The sequence below is a fragment of the Rhinolophus sinicus genome, linkage group LG03, assembly GCF_036562045.2.
Source record: "Rhinolophus sinicus isolate RSC01 linkage group LG03, ASM3656204v1, whole genome shotgun sequence".
In the NCBI taxonomy this organism is placed as follows: domain Eukaryota; kingdom Metazoa; phylum Chordata; class Mammalia; order Chiroptera; family Rhinolophidae; genus Rhinolophus; species Rhinolophus sinicus.
Window position 1 is genome coordinate 2,800,868 of NC_133753.1, and position 19,956 is coordinate 2,820,823.

At 43.1% G+C, this 19,956-nt stretch overlaps 1 protein-coding gene across 4 annotated transcripts in view; it reads right to left on the reverse strand.

Moving 5' to 3' along the window:
* TECPR2 (tectonin beta-propeller repeat containing 2) overlaps positions 1–19,956 on the reverse strand; it is an 86,973-nt gene that overhangs the window by 63,903 nt on the left and 3,114 nt on the right. For 3 of the 4 annotated variants that reach the window (XM_019747190.2, XM_074326897.1, XM_074326898.1), the window contains exons 2-4: positions 17,390–17,671; positions 833–961; positions 352–483 (exon numbers count right to left, since the gene is read on the reverse strand). In XM_019747190.2, the coding sequence (XP_019602749.2) occupies positions 352–483; positions 833–961; positions 17,390–17,608 (480 nt within the window). In that variant the 5' untranslated portion in view covers positions 17,609–17,671. Of the gene's footprint in view, positions 1–351; positions 484–832; positions 962–17,389; positions 17,672–18,690; positions 18,822–19,956 lie in introns of those variants that run through there. The other variant, XM_019747189.2, reaches the window with a different exon arrangement.

The following is a 19,956-nucleotide window of genomic DNA, read 5'->3' on the forward strand; positions in this document are numbered from 1 at the left end:
ACCCCCAGGAAGCACGGCTCCCTTCCAGTTATGATTATGAAATGCTTCAGACCGCCTGCAAACCCTTCAAGGAATTGGGAACGACAGGGGCTTCTTTTCTAAGTGGCAGCAATAGACAACAGGAGAATGAAAAAGTGAGTGTTCCAGTAGAAACAAAGGCCAACTCTTTGGCCCCAGAAGCGGAAGCTTATACAACATTAGAAAAGTCCTGGAAAGAAAATGTTACAAGTAACAGTTGAGATTACAGAGGGAGGATGATGGAGAATACAAGCTGACTGACTGAAAATTCAGTTATGAGTACAGTTTCTCCAAATATAAGACAGTCAACAATATTTCTGAAAATAATTTTACCTGGTCTAGATCCAGAGAGGAATAGACAATTTTCCCTTTGTCGTCGCCAGAGAACAATTTCATTCCATTGGGGCTCCAAGCCAGAGCTGTTATGCTATTTTTGTGAATACCAGTGACATCAAATCTCCGAAGCTATGAATAAATGATAAAAATACACGTGAGAAAAAGCAAAGGATAAACACTGTGAGATGGAGCTGTGTGGACAGGTGGGATGCAGCCCTCCTACTGAGGCAGGACCTGGGTTCCACCTGCCTATTTACCTTTAAAACCCACAGGGAACGGCCATAGAATATGAAGCAAAATTTATATCACTCCTCCGTGCTTTATGTCCTACCAGGAACAAAAATGGTACCAGATTATAAAGAACATAGTGCTAAGCTTCTCCAAGCACGTGTTTTCTAGGCAGAGGAGGATTTCTCATTTTAAAATCCATGAGGAATTTGCCAAGAAGCTAACAAATGCTAAAATGATTGGTGCTTACCTGTTTATTTCTCCCGGGCAATGAAGACACAAGTTGAAACACTGCAACCCTCCCAGAGGCCGTGCCTGCAGCCACCAGGTCATCGAAGCAGCTCAGCAGCTTCACCACTGTGATGGATTCCGTTTTCCCCTAAAGGAGAAACATCCAAACCCAAAACGTGTTGTAAAACATTACCAGTGGAGTGGAAAACTTTATCGGGCTGCAGCCTACACATACCCCTGACAGGAAGAGCATACAATTCAGAATTAAATCTGTTAAGCCCTCCTTTTTCTTTCCTCGGTGTTTAATCAGTGAAATAACCAAGTTAAAAACTGCATTTCTGATGGACAAGTTGTTCAGACACTGTGGTCCCCGGTCCGCCTGCCACACAGGCTCGCTGCGAGGACCAATGAGACAACACACCTGGAAGTGCTTTACAAATGGTTCCTGGTGTGTTTTGGTTCTGAAATTAGTAATCATATTAAATAACATTCACTCAAGCTCAACAGACTGGTTTATTAAAATACACGCGTACGAGCATTGACACAGATATTCAGGCTTCCAGCCCTCATAAGTGATCATTTTTTCAGTTTGAAACCATTGATTCAGAAAAATTACACAACTGTTTTGGCCTTGCTGAGACGTATGGCAAGACGTCCAAAAAGCCACTTTGATCCAAGCCACTGTGGTACTTTAGACGGTAGTCAATCTGTCAATAGATAAGCACACCCTCCGTGTTCAGAGGACTGAGTCAGCTGCCATGGTAACAAACTAAAGTGGGTTGCAGTCCCTTCTCTTAAAGCTTAGCTGTGGCAATGACACGTGCACTTGAAAAGCCACCCACAGCCAGGGATGCTAATGCCTAAGCTCACTTTGATCTTTACAGCTTTCAGGGGATTCTCATGGGCTATAAATAGTCCTGATGCCAGATCGTGGTTCCAGGGAAGGGGTTTGGCTCTTAAGTTATAGGAAGGAAAAGAGGGGCCCTTGAAGATCCCTGATCTTGCAGGTGTGTCAGGCAGGGGTGATTCAGAGGGAGGTGCAGGGAGGGGCGAGTGGGGCCGGGTGGGCAGGCAGACCACCGGGAGCCTGGAGCGACAGTTCGGGCAGGAGGTGGCATGCCCCTAGCTGGAGGAGTGGAGTACCAAACGGGCACGAAGGCAGTAAACCCTGTGAAGATGGAAGACTCTACTAAGACCTGGTTACAATGAGGAAGCAGCAGAGAAAACAGCAGAGCAACTCACTTCCTGAGCGTTTCCCTGTCCCCGGCAACTTGTGAAGCACTTTACACCTGTTAACTCCTTGAATCCTCACACAACTGTGAGGGCAGGTGCCGTGGTCATCCTCATTTTACAGAGGTAAGGGATGTGTCTAAGGTCCCACGGCTAGAGAATCAGGAGTTTGGGTGCACGCCAGTGTGGCTCCCCAGAGGCCCTGCTCGGCCTCGCCGCTCTGTGAGCAAGCCCGCAGGCCTCCCAGACGGAAGGCGTGGGAGGCTCATGCAGAGGAAGGAGAATGAAGGACCTGGTCATCTGGAGTGTGGGGAACATAAGTGATGGTCCCAGAATCCACGGTGCTGCTTTGAGAGAAGGTAACACACAACATGTTTAGGTAAGAATAGTCTTGACGTGGTAGCAGGACGTTGAAAAAAGAATATTTTCCTTGGGAATTTGTAATTATAAAGACCACCACCACCACATCGGGAATCAAAATCATTCACTAGAGATCTTGCTATGTCATAGCACAAATTTAAAATTGTTGTGTAAGTTTTCTGAGTGAATGGTTTCAAACTAAAAACTCATTACTCAGATGGGTTGGAAGTCTGAATATTGGTGTGTGGTGCTTATACCTGTGCTTTTAAATAAACCAATCTGCTAAGTTTGAGTTAATGTTGTTCAATATGATTACTAGTAAGCGTTACGGTTCTTGGCGTAAGAACCAACACATCCCAAGACTCAGATTCTCAACACTTTACTTCAGATAAACAAAATATGTGGCTTCAACTTCCAACAGTACCGTGTCTAGCTATTCCGCAGAAGATTTCTCTCCAAACACCTTGAAATGCAATGTAAGATACATAAAACATCCTTTTAAAGCTGATCTCTAGAAAGAAAAAGAAAATCTACAGGAGCCCAAGTGAAAAGAGTATTGCCAAACTGATGTAGGTGATGTTGGATCTGCCAGCAGTTTCTGAGTGCGGGCCGGGATCTTGTCTCGTGAAGCCAAAGAATGGAAACACGGACCAGGGAGAGGCAAAAAGTTTTAAAAAGAGGATAGTTTATTAGAGGCAGGAGTGGAGGTTGCAGCTCCCGAGCGGGAGGGGGTTCCGAATGGGGGGTGCCCCATGACTGAGGCAAAAGCTCTTACTTTTATACCTTCCCTTGCCTGCTTGGGGAAGGGGAGCTGTTTGAAGAAGGGAACTTGTTTGAAGAAGGGAACTGGCACCTTCTAATGAAATTCATCTACCAGGTTTGTTCTGCTTGCCCATCCTACAGGAATTAGCAAAGTAACCTACTCTTATCTATCAGATCTGCTCGTTTGTCAGGCCAAAAGGAAGTTTATGATTAACCTCAAGGGCTTGTTACATTATGGCCTGGAGCAAAGGAGTGATTTCAAAACCTGAAGTTTTAGGATATGGCTGTCTTTTGTTTATTCCACCAGGGGCCTCCCTGTCTACGCAGGGACAGGCTAACTCTCCTGTATCAAAACCAGAACAGAAGCCAGCCCTGCAGCCCCAGGCTCCCCTGGGACTATCGGCCAACAGGCAGAGCCTCAGTGTTCAGAGCTGAGCAGGGATCAGGAGGACAAGGCCTCAGGCCAGAGGAGGGGGAGCTGGAACCGACATGCTCTGCAAAAGCCGGAACCCGGAAGACCTAACCCTCAGTGGAAGTGAGGGAAACTGGATTTGCTGGCAAATGGAGCTGTCGAGGGACTGTGTCTTATCTTAGGCACTGATGGGAGTGCATAAAGGAAGACTCTTTCCTAAGAACCTGTAATCATAATCCTGCCCTACTCAGCATCAGAGTCTGAATTTGTTCTTCCTTTCTATTCAGAAGCAGCTGCAAGCCAGGCAACGTAACTAAAGTGCTGCCATGTTAGCAGCACCCGAGGGGCCAGCAGAGTGAGCGTAAACCTGTCTGTGGAGCACTGTCTGTCCCCAGGTCCCTCACATGGGTTAGAATGAGCCATGTAGCCCGAAATCGGAAAGGACCACGGGGAAAGAGACCCCACGAAGAAGAATCAGCTGAAAAAGGCAATAGAATTGGATAATCCCTCACCCCCAACAAAGTACTTCATTTAGATGGAAGAGACCCAGGACATAAGAGAAATATGCTTAGGGGGCGGCCGTTTAGCTCAATTGGTTAGAGCACGGTGCTCTTAACAACAAGGTTGCTGGTTTGATTCCCACATGGGCCAGTGAGCTGTGCCTCCACAACTAGATTGAAACAACTACTTGACTTGCAGGTGATGGGTCCTGGAAAAACACACTTAAAAAAAAAAAAGAAATATGCTTAAAAATTTAAAAGAAATATAAAAGAAAACTGAATATAAGAGCAAGCTACTATGACAAATAGATAGGAATGAAAAAGAATCAAAAGAATTTAAAATCTTAGTGGTAGATTAAATATATTAATCACAGCTAAAAGAAAATAGTGAACTAGATGACAGATCTGTGCAAGAGACAAAAAGATAAAAAAATATGAAAGAGAAGTTAGGAGTCATAGAGGATAGAATATGCTATATCTAAATCTATACCCTGATTAGATATAGTTCAACCTATATCTAATCAGGATTCCAGAAAGGAGGAAAAGGGAAGGCAATATCTTCATAGACAAGCGCTAAAAATTATCCAAAACTGATTAAAACACTTGTATCCTCAGGAGCACAAGCCTTGAACAAGATTCATGGAAAAAACAGCACATACATAATCCTTGTAGTCAGACAGTAAAACCTCAAAGACGATGGGAAAATATTAGTATGTCAGAGAAAAAAATGCAAATAACCAAATAGGAATCATTATTAAAAAACAGATGTCTCAATAGCAAGAACACAATTCAAAATACAGCAGAGAATCATCTTCCAAGCACTAAGAGAAAAAAACTGTTAGCCTTGAATGGATTCCCTGACCAAACAATTCAAAGACAGAGAGACATTCCAACAAAAAAATCCACAGAGTACTTACCACCAAAAGACCTCAACACAAGTACTAAAGGATAGACTCCAGAAAGAAGAAAAATAGTTGCAAAGGGAAGAACTGAGAAGTAAAGAAAAATGGTGAGTGAAGAAGTTGGTAAAAACACAAGGGAATCTAAAAAATGACTAGAAAATACAATACCAACATCTAATTTGAGTAGTTAAAAATAGAACTAAAATCCTAGACAGTTACATGTATGATGAGAAAGGCCAGAGACATCGTAAGAAAACTACAGTTGACCCTTGAACAACGCAGGGGTTAGGGGGTTCTGACCCACCACGCAGTCGAAAATCCATGTATGACTTTTGGCTCCCCAAAAACTTTATTAATAGCTTACTGTTGACCGGAAACCTTATCAATAACATAAACAGTTAATTAACATATTTTGTATGTAATGTGTATTATATACTATGTATATTCTTACAATAAAGTAAGCTAGAGAAAAGAAAATGTTATTAAGAAAATCCTAAGAGGAAATATATTCACAGTGCTGTACATATTTACTGGGAAAATCTGCATATAAGTGGACCCAAACAGTTCAAATCTGTGTTGTTCAGAGTCAACTATATAGACTAATATCCTCATGAACACAGACACAAGAAATCTTAACAAAATATTACTAAAATGAATACAGCAAGATTTTAAAAAGGATAACCTATATCATGACAAAGTTTACAACAGTAATACATGGTTGGGTTAATAACCAAAACTCACTGCATATAGTCATATAACATATTAATAGAATAAAGGAAAATCATATTATCATCTCAACAGATGCAGAAAATCATATTATCATCTCAACAGATGCAGAAAAAGTATTCGACAAACTTCAAAACTCACACATGACAAAAACTCTCAGAAAACTAGGAGTGAAACCATAAAGCATCTGTGAGGCATCTACAGCTACTGTAATGGTGAAAGGCTAAATGCTGAGGTAAAGACGTGCATTCTCACTGTGGTCGCTAGACTGGACATCCTAGCCTGTGCAGGAAGTCACGGAGAACAATCAAAGGCATACAGATTGGAAAAGATGAAATCATACTCTTTCTCCATGGGCAGACGTGATCATCTATGCAGAGAACCTAAAGAAATCTACAAAACAGGATATAAGTGAAATATAGAAAGATCCGCTGTATTTCTATATGCTAGCAACAAAAACATCTGAAAGTGAAATACAATGGTTGTATAGTTCTTCTATCATCTGCGAAGTGATATCATATTACTTGAGTAGACTGATGTAAAGGAAAAACTCAGCTTTCCACCTGTGAGTCTTTACTCTCACACAGAACACTTTATTTCTGATGCTTATGGTCACCAAATAGGTGGGTTTTTTCCTCTGTGACACCACACAAGTCTCTGACACCCACTGGGTATCCTACAATTTAACTCAATCCTGACACCATCTACCTGGAGAGAGCATCCGATCCCCCAGGTTAAGGGCTCAGTCCCACAAGACTGCCTCCTGCCACTTCAGATGCCAGTTGCAAGCCTGGGTCATCACCTGTGCTTCTGACTGATGTACAGACTAGACTGGAGGTTCCAACAACACCTCCTCGGGTTTGATTAATTTGCTAGAGTGGCCCACAGACCTCAGGGACACTTACTTCCAAGCTTCTAATCACAGCCTGGTCTTACTGGTGACCAGGCCCCATCCAGGAGCCCACTCAGACTCACCTCAATGGAACCAGCGAGCTCCCAGTGCTCTTGTCACTTGGGAATTATAAGGGTTTTAGGAGCCCTGTAGCAGGAACCAGCAGCAGAGGCGTGCGTGTGTGTGTGTGTGTGTGTGTGTGTGTGTCTTATTATTTCACAATGTTTCACAAATGTTTCGAAGCAAGTTAAAGGACACATATTGTAAACTCTAGAAAAACTACTATAAACATAAAAAGGTAGAGCCTAATAAGCCATAGTGCACATAAAACAGAAATACAAAAAATAATTAATCCAAAAGGCAGTAGGAAAAGAAAAACAAGGTATAAGCAATAAGTGGGATAAGTAGAAAACAATAACCAAAATGGTAGACTTAACCAATTGTTCTCAATTGGGGGCAATCTTGCTTCCCCGCACCCATGGGACATTTGGCAATGTCCAGAGGTTGCTACGACTTGGGAGGTATTAGTGTCATCTAGTAGGTGGAAGCCAGAGATGCTGCTAAACATCCTACAATACATGGGACAGGACTCCCACACCAAAACATCAATAGTGTCAAGGTTGAGAAACCTTGACTTAAATCCAACCATATTAATAGTTACATTAAATGTAAATGGTCTAAATGTTTCGATTAGAAGGCAGAGATCATCACACTGGATAAAAGAGTAGGACCCAAATTCAGGATACCTACTTTAGATAGAAAGAAATGCACTTTAGATATAAATGCACAGATAAACTAAAAGTAAGAATGGAGAAGATATACCATGCAAACCCTAATTATAAGAAAGCAGGAGTAGCCATATTAATACCAACGGAATATTACCAAAGGTAAAAAGAGACACTTTATAGTGATAAAAAGATCAATTCAACAAGAAGACGTAATGATCCTAAGTGTACAGGTACCTAATGACAGCACTTTAAGTTGCACGAAACAACACTACAGTGTGAATGTACTTAATGCCATTGAATTGGACACTTAAAAATGGTTCAAATGGCAAACTCAGTTATGTACTTTTTACCACAATAAAAAAACATACCTGAAGCAAAACCTGACAGAACCGAAATGAGAAAAATAACTGCAGTTTTGTTGGGAGATGTTAACGCCCCTCCCGCAGTGACTGACAGAATGAGCAGACAAAAGTCAGTGAGGTGATGGAAGCCTTGAAAGACTGGACTCCACCACTGCATTAGTGAGTGTCCACTAGAAAGTAGGCCCTCAGGGCGGAATTAGACATGCAAGACATTCTCTGGGGAAATCCTGTGGGTGGGGGGGTACAGGTGGAGGAGGCAGGAAGAACTGTCCTCTGCAAGCTAGGAGGGAGAGAGGGGAGACGGAGGGCTGGAGAGGTCAGCTCACACTGCAGTGCAGTCTACGCAAGTGAAACGTGTGCACCACGGCTTATTAGGCTCTACCTGTTTTATTTTTACAGCAGTTTTTCTAGAGTTTACAACATGTGTCCTTTAACTGATCTCAGTTGTGAAATAATAACAAACATACATATGTCTCTGCTGCTGGTTCCTGCTACAGGGCTCCTAAAACCCTTGTAACTTCCTAAGCAACAAGAGCACAGGGAGCTTGCTGGTTCTATTGAGGTGAGTCTGGGTGGGCTCCTGGACGGGGGCTGGTCACCAGTAAGACCAGGCTGTGATTAGAAGCTTGGAAGTAAGTGTCCCTGAGGTCTGTGGGCCACTCTAGCAACGGGGACAACCCAAGCCAAAGTCACCTGTCAGAGGAGTCACCTGTTTTCACAGGAATGACCTGCCTCGGGCCCCAGCCACACTCAGGCACCGGCTGGGAGCAGCCAGTAGGAGGCGCCATCTCGGAACGAGCATGTTGGTGGTTCCAGCGCTCATCAATTACAGGCCCCACCCACAACAGGAGAGAGTTACTGAGACCACATCATTACCAAGCGACATACAGAGTCAAAAAACATGCACGAAAATTCTATTTTATTTAAAGAGATCAAATATTTGAGGGTAATTTTTTTTATGGCTGAATCAGGATACATAAAACCTCTTTCAGGATACCCAAACACTCAAGGCTCAAATCCACTACTGGCCTCTTTTCAGCAGTATTTCCATTTCATAAAACCAAACTTCATTTAACACGGGAATCTTGACTGCACATTATTTAAAACGGGGGTCTTTACTGCACTAACTTCATTAAAACACCAAGCTAGCACTGTTTTTCATACGGGTCTACAAACAGAGACAGACCTTGATAACATCTAATGGCCTATTTGAAAGACTCGCCAATTTTAATGAGATGGACACTGACGTAGGGTTAAGCAGTGAAATGTTTACTGATGGCTCTGCTGCGCTTAGCGTGGGGGCACCCACAGCCTAGGAGAGGAGCAGACCCATGAGCAAACACGGGAGCCTGACACACTCGCGCAGGTGGGTCATGGGAAGGACGTGGTCTGTTCTCACAGGTGCAGAACAGCGGCGGCAGGTAAGGCTGCGGCCTCCAGGGTGCCAGTGGCATGAACCCCAGGAGCCTCCTGGCACAGCACTGTCCTGGTTTTCATTTCTAAATGATGAAATATGACCCCGTACAGGAGACGGTATGCAGCCTAAGTGCATACAATAGCCTTAAGCTATCAGAAGACACGCACCCACGAGTCCTCATCTACACGTAGCTGGGGAAAGGGAACGTCAAGAGTTGCTTTGAAGCCCTCTGGGCCCCTCCCTGCCTCATACCCCAGCCACCAAAATCACTAACGTGGGACTAATTGTCCCCTTGCTCTTATTCACAGCTTTGCCACAGGTGCGTGTCCTTACACATGGGAGTGTGTAGGTGCCTCACACACAGGTTCACACTGGTGAGCTAACACCTGATTGTAGGGTGTGGCCTCAGCTTTGCTGTCCCAGATACTCAATTTTAGTGTCCTGTGTTGATCAGCTCAGGGACGTTGTCTCACGTCATCTACTGCACAAGAAGTGGAAGTTTAAGCTGCAAAGCCAACTTACTATTTTACAATGAACTCTTAGGTGTGAACGGTACCCTCTCCCCTCACTGGCCGCTGTATAATACATGGACATCGAGTTTTAGTCCAAAAGCTGCTTGGCAAGCATGGAGCAATTTCTGACACCACTGTAAGCATCGGAGCCAGTACACCAAGGGGCTTCCGGCTCGCAAAGGGACCCCCACACCCAGCTGCACAGGGAATTCGACCCCTTCCACAGACTTTCAGCTCCCTTCCTTCGGTCACATTCCCTCTTCTTTTGATAAGAGGACAGTTCAGTCTTATTCTGGCCTGGGAGCCACTCTTTCGTCTCCTTCAGGAGACTCTGTCCATCTCAGGTCTCATCTATTGTGTGTTCAGCTTCTAGTTCCCTCATTTCCATCTTCCTAAGGGGCATTTCTCATTGCCTCATTGAGGCAATTTAATTTCCTCAAACAGAAATCCAGAAGAAACTTGATGGGAAAAGTCGGATTGGAAAGAAGCTTGGAATGGTTCCCATACACACACTTCACCTGCAGGGCTTTTTAGGCCCCTTGGCAGGCAGCTCCCCTTTTGTGCGCGAGACCAGTGCACGGGACCGTGTTTTCTATGAGCAGGGCCTTGGGGACGGTGAGGTCCAGCGAGGCTTTCTCTACGGGCCTCTTTCAATGCAGCAAGGTTAGCCTGCAGTAGAAACTGCCGGCATATCAAATAACCAACAGATCTGAATATTCTGAAATATTTAAGAAGACTCAAATAAGATTCGAATTCATTAAATGCATAAGAATTGTTTCACTATTTTCCTTCTTTTACTAACAAATAACCACGATTTAAAGTTTGAATATTTGTACAACTTTTTAATGATCTAAAAGTTAAACAAAGGCATCTGCTTTTCTAGAATAATTTTCTTAAATCCATAGGGCAACCTGGAGTAGGCACTGTCCACTGGATTTGAAGGAAGTCCCTGGGGCCAGGGATTCTGTCAGTAGTGATCGAGATATAGGCAGATTTCCTATAAAGGAAAAGAATTCGACTGCCAGAGAAGTCTCAGCAATCAAGAGACAACAGAGTAATACCTTTAAAGTGCTGAGATAAAATAACCATATGAAGTTAGGTAGGGATGGAGTTTCATTTTCCCCCCAACGTCCCACATCACTTACCAGAAAACCTCTGTGGTATCACCTTTGCAATAACTCAAGTGTTCACATACATTGAATTTTCTGACTTCTCTATTCTCTTCCAGTGATCTGTTTATCTAGTCTTGTACTGATACCAAGTTGCCTTGGTTACTGAAGCTTTACAAGTCTTATTACCCAGTATAGCAACTCCTCCCGTCTTGTTCTTTTCCCACTAGTATCTTTGCTCTTTTTGACTCATTACAATGTCATACACATTTTTACTCACCCTGTGAATTGCCATTTAAAAAATTGTTGGAATTAAAATGAACTTAGGTCAATTTAGGGAGAATGGATATCTAATAAAATACAATTTTTACTGTGAGTCACTGTAAAAAAAAAATTGAAAGCTAAATTCCCAACAACTAATGAACTGAAGCGATCCATGCTGAGAAGGACACCAGGGAAACCCTGTATTGCGATGCTATTGCAGGTCACGGGACCCTAACCAATGCATCTAGGGGTCACTTCCACAGGAAAGACAGGGCAGGCATTAGGCAAATGCGTCTTTGGCTGAGGTGGCAAGACAAAACTCCCATTTCTGCATCATTTAAAAAAATATACTAGGTATAAGTCAGGTAAACATTTATGACATTCTAAGGCAGGAGTTTTCTAACTGGAAAACATGGCAGACACGTTCCCACTCCCAGGCCCCTCCTTCTTCCGACCTGGAATACGCTACCCCAGACACATCAGCATGGCATGCTGTCCACTCTCTTTAGGTCTTTCTTCAGCTGCCACCTCTCAGTCAGCCCTTCCCCGAACTTCCTATTTACAACGGGACCTCCCCTGCTGGCACTCGTCACCCCCTTCTCTGGTTTACGTCCCCTCAGCTCGTCTCCCACTTGTTGGTCTATGTGTCACTTTTCTGGCTCTCACCATTAGACTCTCAGCTCCGTGAGGGCTGGGACTTCGCCTGCTGTGTCTCTAACGGTCTCCAGGACCTAACACAGGCCCGGCACACAGCAATCCCTCGACAAACACTTGCTGAATGAACGTGCCGGGAGAGCAAGTGCAGAAAAGTGGCAGAAACAGGAACTAGCACTGCTGTGGTTCGTGCAGCCACAGTTCTGAAGGCAAGGCCATGGAAGTTCAACAATCTGCTGAATGCTAAGAAAGAGAGCACACACTTAATTTCAGAACAGAAAATTAGGCCAAGTGATCTTTCTGGTCTGTTCTTACGTATGCCACACCCACGTAGTTAACAAGTTTATCACATTTCTGTACGTATTATTAGCTCCTCACAACATTTTCTTTGTGCTTTTGGCACTAGCTATGAAGAATTTCTTGTGTCTCCATCTGCCCTCTCCTACCAACTTGTGTAGAAAAAAAAGGTTTCCAAAGGCACTATTCTTGAAAACACATGCCAGACTATGTTTATCACACAAAAGGTCTGCTTTCTTCTTTAGGAACATACTGCATTTGAAAACATGATCTTTCATCCATGGCATACATGGTTTTAGAGGGCAAACTAACGTTTGTTTTTCTTTACCTTCCCATAAAATCTTAGCTTCCCCCTCAATTAAACTAGTCAATGCATCTCTCGATCTTCCCTTGGAAATTCCAGAGCCCCTGAATCTGGTTGCTACTGTCTTCCACACCCAGGCTTCTGTGGAAGCCCCGCCACCTCGCACCAGAAGTGAGCACAGTGGTTAGGCAATCAGCCCTGTGGCCTGGAGCAGGAATCTTACAGTCCTTTATCTGTAAAAGCCTGGGATTGTAGCAAATGATTCTAAGACGAGCTCTGAAGACAAAGATGACAATAATAACAACGGCATAAGTATTTAATTCATCGCTAGGATCACACACTAATGACAGCCAAAGCTGAAAGCAACTCTTTGTGGTGTTGTGTTTCCACAAGTAATATACGAAGACGTTATTACCAAAAAATTCTAGTAATTCCACAGTATTAAGGGAAAACAAAAATTCCTTCTCCTCCACACCCTCCCTCACCATGCCCCATTCTCAACCCTCACCTAGCGTTAGGTAACCATGGTGAACTGTATGGGGGTGTTCCCCCACATCTCTTTGTTTTACACACAGATATTTAGCTTTGTTTTCAAACCCTAACATCCTAACTCCAAATTATGTGTTCTTTCCAAAGCAGAATTTTTATTTTCCACTTTCTTTGTGAGTTTCCACAATTACAAGTTTATAATCTATACTCGATGGGTGCTCAAAAAATGCTTTTTGATACTCAGCGCTGCCAAGTGTGGATTTGGGCCCCAGTATATATTTTTTTATGGTCCCTGAGGGAAAATTAGCTAAAACCATATACACGGGTTTTTTTCCTGGGGTCCCCTCCTAGTCTGCTGGGTCCAGTCATTTGTACTAGGTTCCCCCACATTCTGGTCGTCCCTGCAGAGGCTATCCTAGCGTATCATATTCCTTCAAAGCCCATAGGGCTCATCGCATGATAAACAGAAAACTAATTCTCGGTAAACCTTAAAACTGGCAGTTAGGTATAATGTGCAGTTTCATTCTGGAGAGCACTAAACTCTAGTTTCCTTAAGATTTTTTTGAGATAGGTGGCAGGAATTTTTAAAATAGTTTATATATATACCTATATATGTGTATATAGGTGTATATATATATTTTTTTATTTTATTTTATTGGGGAATATTGGGGAACAGTGTGTTTTTCCAGGACCCATCAGCTCCAAGTCAAGTTGTTGTTTTCAATCTAGTTTTGGAGGGTGCAGCTCACTAGCCCATGTGGGACTCAAACTGGCGACCTTGGTATTATGAGCACTGTGCTCAAACCAACTGAGCCCACCTGTATTTTTTTAAAAGGACAATAAAATAGCTATCAATGAGACATGTGTTTTATAAAAGAAAACCAGCTGTAATTGTAATCCGAGTAAGGGGTCCAAATTCTACCAGTGCACACTAGTGCACACGTGGCCCAGAGGGTCCTGGAGCTGACCCTGCCCCAGGGGCAGGTTCCAGCCCTCAGCCTCATGGGGGCGCCCGGCCCGCCATTCTGGCCTTATCCCACACTGCTCCATGTCCTGCTCTGTATTCCAGTTCCATCCAAACACATTTTCTGGAACAACAACAACAAAACCCTTGAAACACTAAGCCTTGATGCTGAAGGTTACTCAACAGTGAATTAAACCCAAGGGGGTAGCAAAACTACTCTACAGTGTTAGAAGTAGGAAGAGAGGGGCCTTGGGGACAAGTACTGATTGGGAGGTGGCACCAGGGTGTCTCCTGGGCTGCTGGAAATGTTCTGTATCTTGATCTGTGTGATGACAAGGGCGTATACACACATAAATTCATTAACTTGTACACTTTATGGAAATTATACTGCAATTAAAAAGTGAAAAAACAAAACAAGGTAAAACACAAGAGCCTGGAAAGCCTGCTCTAAATTTTTGAGGCGTGTTTTATGACCCAGAATACGATCTATGTTCACTTGTAAAGAACGTGTCCTCAGCTGCTGTTGGGTGGAATGTTCTAAAAATGTCCATTAGATCACGCTCATTCATAGCGTTGCTCAGTTCTATATCCTGGTTGGTTTTCTGTCACTACTTCTATTCCTGAGAGGTGCTGAAGTCTCCAACTGTAATTGTGGATTTCTCTACTTTTTCTTTCAGTTATGTCAGTTTTTCCTTTGTGTACTGAAGCTGTTTGTTTAGGACTGCAGTGTCTTCTTCGTGAACTGACCCTTTTTTCATTATGCAATGTTTCTCTTTAGCCCTGGTTATTTCTTTGCTCAGACTACTTTGATATTAATATGGCCACCTCAAATTTCTTTGGATTAGTGTTACATGGTGTGTCTTTTTCCATCCTTTTACTTTTTACCTTCCTATATCATTCATTTTAAACTGCATTTCTTAAAGACAACATGTAATTGGTTCATGATTCTTTTTCTCCATTCCAATTTGTTTTTTAGTTGATACATGAGATAATTTCCATTTAATATAATTATTGATACATTTTGATTTAGGTTTATCATTGTATTTGTTTTCTATTTGTTCCTTGTTTTTCCTTCTTCTGTTTCCCCTTTCTTGCTTTCCTGTGAGTTGTTTGAACATTTTTTAAATTCCATTTTGACATGTCTATAGTGATTTTTACTATACCGTATTATACAGATTTTTTGTTGTTTTGTTTTTTTTTTCCAGTGGTTGCTCTAGGGATTACCACACATACACACACAACACACACACACTTCACATTTCAAAATCTATTTAGACTCATTATTTTACGTCTTCAAGTAGAATGTAGAAACCTTACCACCATATAGGTTCCTTACTCTCCTCTTTTATATTATAGTTGTCTTATATGTTACTACATACATATACATTAAAAACTCGATCAATTTTTTTTTCCAACTTTTTTTTTTGGCGGGGGGAAGGGGAACAGGACTTTATTGGGGAACAGTGTGTACTTCCAGGATTTTTCCCAAGTCAAGTTCCTGTCCTTTCAATCGTAGTTGTGGAGGGTAAAGTTCAGCTCCAGGTCCAGTTGTCGTTGTTAGTTGCAGGGGGCACAGCCCACCATCCCTTGTGGGAGTTGAAGAGTCAAATTGGCAACCTTGTGGTTGAGAGCCCACTGGCCCATGTGGGAATCGTACCAGCAGTCTTCAGCGTCAGGAGCACAGAGCTCCAACTGCCCAAGCCACTGGGCCAGCCCCCCAAAAATAACTCAATCAATTTTTAAAAATTTTTGCTACCTGTCAAATATATTTTAAAGAACTCAAGAAGAGAGAAATGCACTATTGTATTTATCCAGATATTTACTATTTTTCATTTATTACTGATGTTCCAAATTTCTTTCTGGTATCACTTTCTTTTTGTCTGATTTTAGAGCAGGTCTGCTGGAAATGAATCCCTTAGTTTTCTTCCATCTGAGAATATTTTTATTTCATCTTCTTTCCTGATAGATATTTTCACTGGTTAAAGAATTCTTAGTTGACGGTTCTTTTATTTCAGTACTTTAAAAATGTTGTACCACTGTCTTCTAACCTTCATGGTCTCTGATGAGAAATCTGCAGTCTTTCAAATCATCATTCCTCACAGGTAATGTGTCATTTTTCTCCAGCTACTTTTAAGATTTTTCTTTGTCTTTAGTTTTTAGCAGTTTGATTTCTTTGGTTTATTCTGTTAGGGGTTCACTATATTGGATTCAAAGTCTTCCGTATTAAGTGTTTGAAGTATTTGAGAGATTTCAGATATATTAATTCATAACTATAGTTTTAAAGATCAACTATGTAATGGTCTTAAATGTTTGAGGAATTTGTTCCAGCAAATCCATAAGCTATTAATCAAAGAAAAGAAATAGCAGTTTTAATTTTTATAAAAAATATTAATATAAACTCTAGAGCCAATCTGCTCAAGCTCAGACAATGATGTCACCATTTACTAACCTTGGGCAAGTCCCAAGGTTAACCTTGCCTGACCTTGTACAAGTCCTTTGACCTCTGTGTGCCTCAGTTGTCTACCTGGTAAAACGAGGATGAAAATAATAACATCTGCCTTATACAGTTTCTGTGAGGATAAAATGAGTTAACACATTTTTTGCGGGAAACGAGTAAACTCGTCATATCGCTTTTTATACCAAAGCGCGGGAGACGAGAATAACACATATTTTGCACCTCTTTTTAAACTGAAACACTGAAAGTTTCATAGAAAAATATCAAATAGATCGAAAGATATGAATATTTTACGGAAAGTCTAATTTTGGCGAGAAAATGTCAAAAAAGCCCCGCGTTACAACGCGATTTGGCGGGAAAATGCCCGCTTACAAAGTGTAGCTTAGAGTAATGCCTGGCATTCAGAAAGTGCTATAATGCAAGCTAACCATTTTTGTTATTTTAAATTGAGTATAGAGGCTTAAGAAAAACTAAGTTTAAATGAAGACTTTAATTAAAGTTGAACGTTGACTAAAATGCAGATATTTGGAAACATTTCTCTTAAACACAAAGCCTTGTCTTAGTCCGTAAAAGCCTACTAACCACAGACAGAGTACAGCCCCACAAGGTCATGAGGTAGGAGCCATGACTCACTCGCCTTTGAGTCACTCTAGAAAAAAACCACGCACTAAATAAAGCGTAGATACTAACTCAATGGGTGAATCCCATGACGGTCCACCACTATTTGGCGTCCCTCAACATCTACAATAACAGACATGCCCAAGTCAACCAGTGCAGAACAGGCCAGGCGGGATGCCCTTGGCGGTTCTACGGCTGTGATCTTATTTAATGTAGCTGTTCTGGCAGCCGGCCAGTACTGATACTAGTCCTTTCTTCACAATAAGTTCAATAGGATAACTAGAGATTACTCCGGCAAGTCTTTCAAGGTATTCTGAGAAACAAAACACTTAGGAAAAAACACCTACTTCCAAAGTCTTCTAAGTAGTCAACACTAAAATGTTCTTTTTTAAAGGGAGGCAACATTTTTGGAGGCAGGAAAAACAACTTAAAAACACCAATGTTTTTAGCTATATTCCACCCCAACCACATACGCTTGTGAAGTGCTGCCGGGATGAGAGACGCAGGCCACGTTCCAGCAAATAAGCAGTAAGTTACCGCGCGCCGAAACTCACGACACGTTAAACATGAGCCACGGCTCGCGCACGCGCAGTACGGTGTAGAGGAAAGCGGGACTCACCTCGAAGCTGTACTTTCTCATCTGGTTGAAGTGCCGGCAGTACAGATAGATCATGCCGATGCTGCTGCCCACGGCAATGTAGTCCCCGCTGGTGTCCAGGGCCGTGAGGTAGACCAGCACGGAACGGAAGCCCTTCTGGATCTTCGTGGGGATGGCATTGAGGAGATAGTACAGAGGGCAGAACTCTCTGAACGTACCAGGCTCTGACACGGATGCCATGGTCAAGGTCTCCACAGAGGATCCACAGGCAGAAGAGGAATGTTTACCTGGGAAACCTGGGGGCTAAAGAACAGGCACTGTAATCCTTCCAACTCTAGTCATGCCAGAGAGAAGCCACGTTCACCAGGGGGAACAAGGAACTTTCAGGCGGGTAAACAGTATAGCTGGAGCTTAATTACACAGAGAGAGTGTGTCACCCAGATCACTTTGGAGCATTTTTATTCAAAATGCACTTGAATTTGTACTGGCCCCCGTAACTTGTATGGTGATAAATACTAGGGAGGGGCGGAAGCGACATTCAAAACAGTTCTTCTTCTCAAGTTGCTGAGGATCTAGCCAGGGAGGCAAAGAAGCCGTGAAAATATACCAAACCCCGTGTGATTAGGTGCAAATCTGTGGGTCCTGATAAGAGGGAGAGAGCGGCGTGGATTAGTGGGGAAAAGGCTTACTAGAAATATCCTGTAGGATGGAATGTGGAAGAGAGAAACAGGAAAGACAGCTGCACTAGAACAGCGAACCAATCCCAGACGCAATACGCTGAGACGACGGTCCCCCGGCTGGAGGCCTGTAACGTCCTCAGAGCCCAGGGCCTCGACTGCACAGTGCCTGTTCCTCAGTGACTGTACCTCTTGGCACTCTGGATTCCGAGTTTCCCTCAATAGATACTCAATCCTTCCACAGCACATTCTAATTACCAAGAGCTCACTCACTCACTCAGTCCTCACCCTACCCTGTAACATACATAGGTGCTGGCATCGTCCCCAACTTTTAGAGGAAGGGATTGAAGGCCAGAGGCTCACACGTCTGGCCCAAGACCACACAGCTGAGACCTGAATCTGGGTCTGCTCCCTCCAAGTCCTGGGCCCTTTCCAACGTCAGTCACAGCTCTGACATACAAGCACAGGTGGATGTCTGCACCTGCTTCGACCTGGAGGGACATTTTAGCCCTTTAGGTCCATGGAGATTTCAAGCCCCTCTAGTAGAAACTTCTTGGGATGCTGGTTTTATGGTCTGTTTGAACTGTGGGTTTTCTATTTCTACAGAGCTAACTGACTTCCAAGCCCTCTTCTAATGAAACTCACCCAGAGGCCCTTGCACTGGTTGTTCCTTCCAGCTGGAATGCTCTTTCTGCAGGTGTCACTCAGCGCTTGTTCTTCTCAACATGTAGGTCTCTGCTAGAATGTCCCCTCTTCCACAAGACCTTACCCGGCCACCCCTAAAGTGGCCCCTCTGCCCCCCGAGCACTCTCTCTCACACCCCCTCCCCATACACTTCTTTCTTTTCTGTTGACTCACCATCTCTGCCTGAGCCCCTGCACCACCCCTGGTCTGTAAGCCCCACCGGAGCAGAGCCCACGTCTGCCTCACTCACTCCTCTAGCCGCTGGCACCTAGAAAAGGTCAGGCACATCAGAGATGCCCAGTAAATATTTACTGAATAAATGAATGAGTTATAAAAAAGGAACATTTGCAAGGAAGGAATTAGTGACACGAATGGAAGAGCAGCAAAATATGATCTTTTCTCCAATATGGTTCAATTCAAACCTGGAATAATAACCCCCCCCCCACTCCCCGCCCCCCAATCTGTACAGAATATGCCGTTTTCCAAGAATTTTCAGATTCCTACCTCGCTTGGTAGTCACAATAGCCAACACAGGGAGATAAGCGGGGTCACTTCAGAGAACTTTTCTACAGGTGACAAAAATAATCATATCCCTCTGTGACGGTTAAGAACACCAACTAACACACACTCTTTTAGCAGAAGTTGAAGCTCTGGAAGATTCAGAAATTTGCCCAAGGTCACACAGTTTTAAGTGCCTACTGCAAGGAAAATTGGGATGGTGAACTCTGGTTCTGTTCATACAGCAGCACAGTTCATAAATGTATAACTTTTTAAGAACAAGACCAATCCTTGGTTTGTGCGAGTACTCCAGAAAGGTGGGCAAGACCCACATGACCCAGAAATCAAATGACAGCAAAATGGCTATCAGGGCTGCTGGCAGACACCCTGGGAAAGCATGTAGGTCATTTAAGGACACGGGACACTAAAACCAAAATGACAACAATAATAATAGCAATAACGGTAATAGCTAACACTATGACTTAATAGAAACTTCCTTGCACACTAACTCATTAAATCCTCACAAAAAACCTGTGAGGTAGGCACGATTGCTATCTGTCCCCATTTCAACAATCTCAATCCAATTTTTAAAGTCAATAATGCTTCCTTGGTCACAAACATTTCCATTAAAAATACAAAACCGCGCTCCACAACAGGTCAGGAGGCTTCTCCCCTTGTTAGTACCATCGACCCCCTACACTGGGAAGGTGGCAGCTCACCATGCTGACT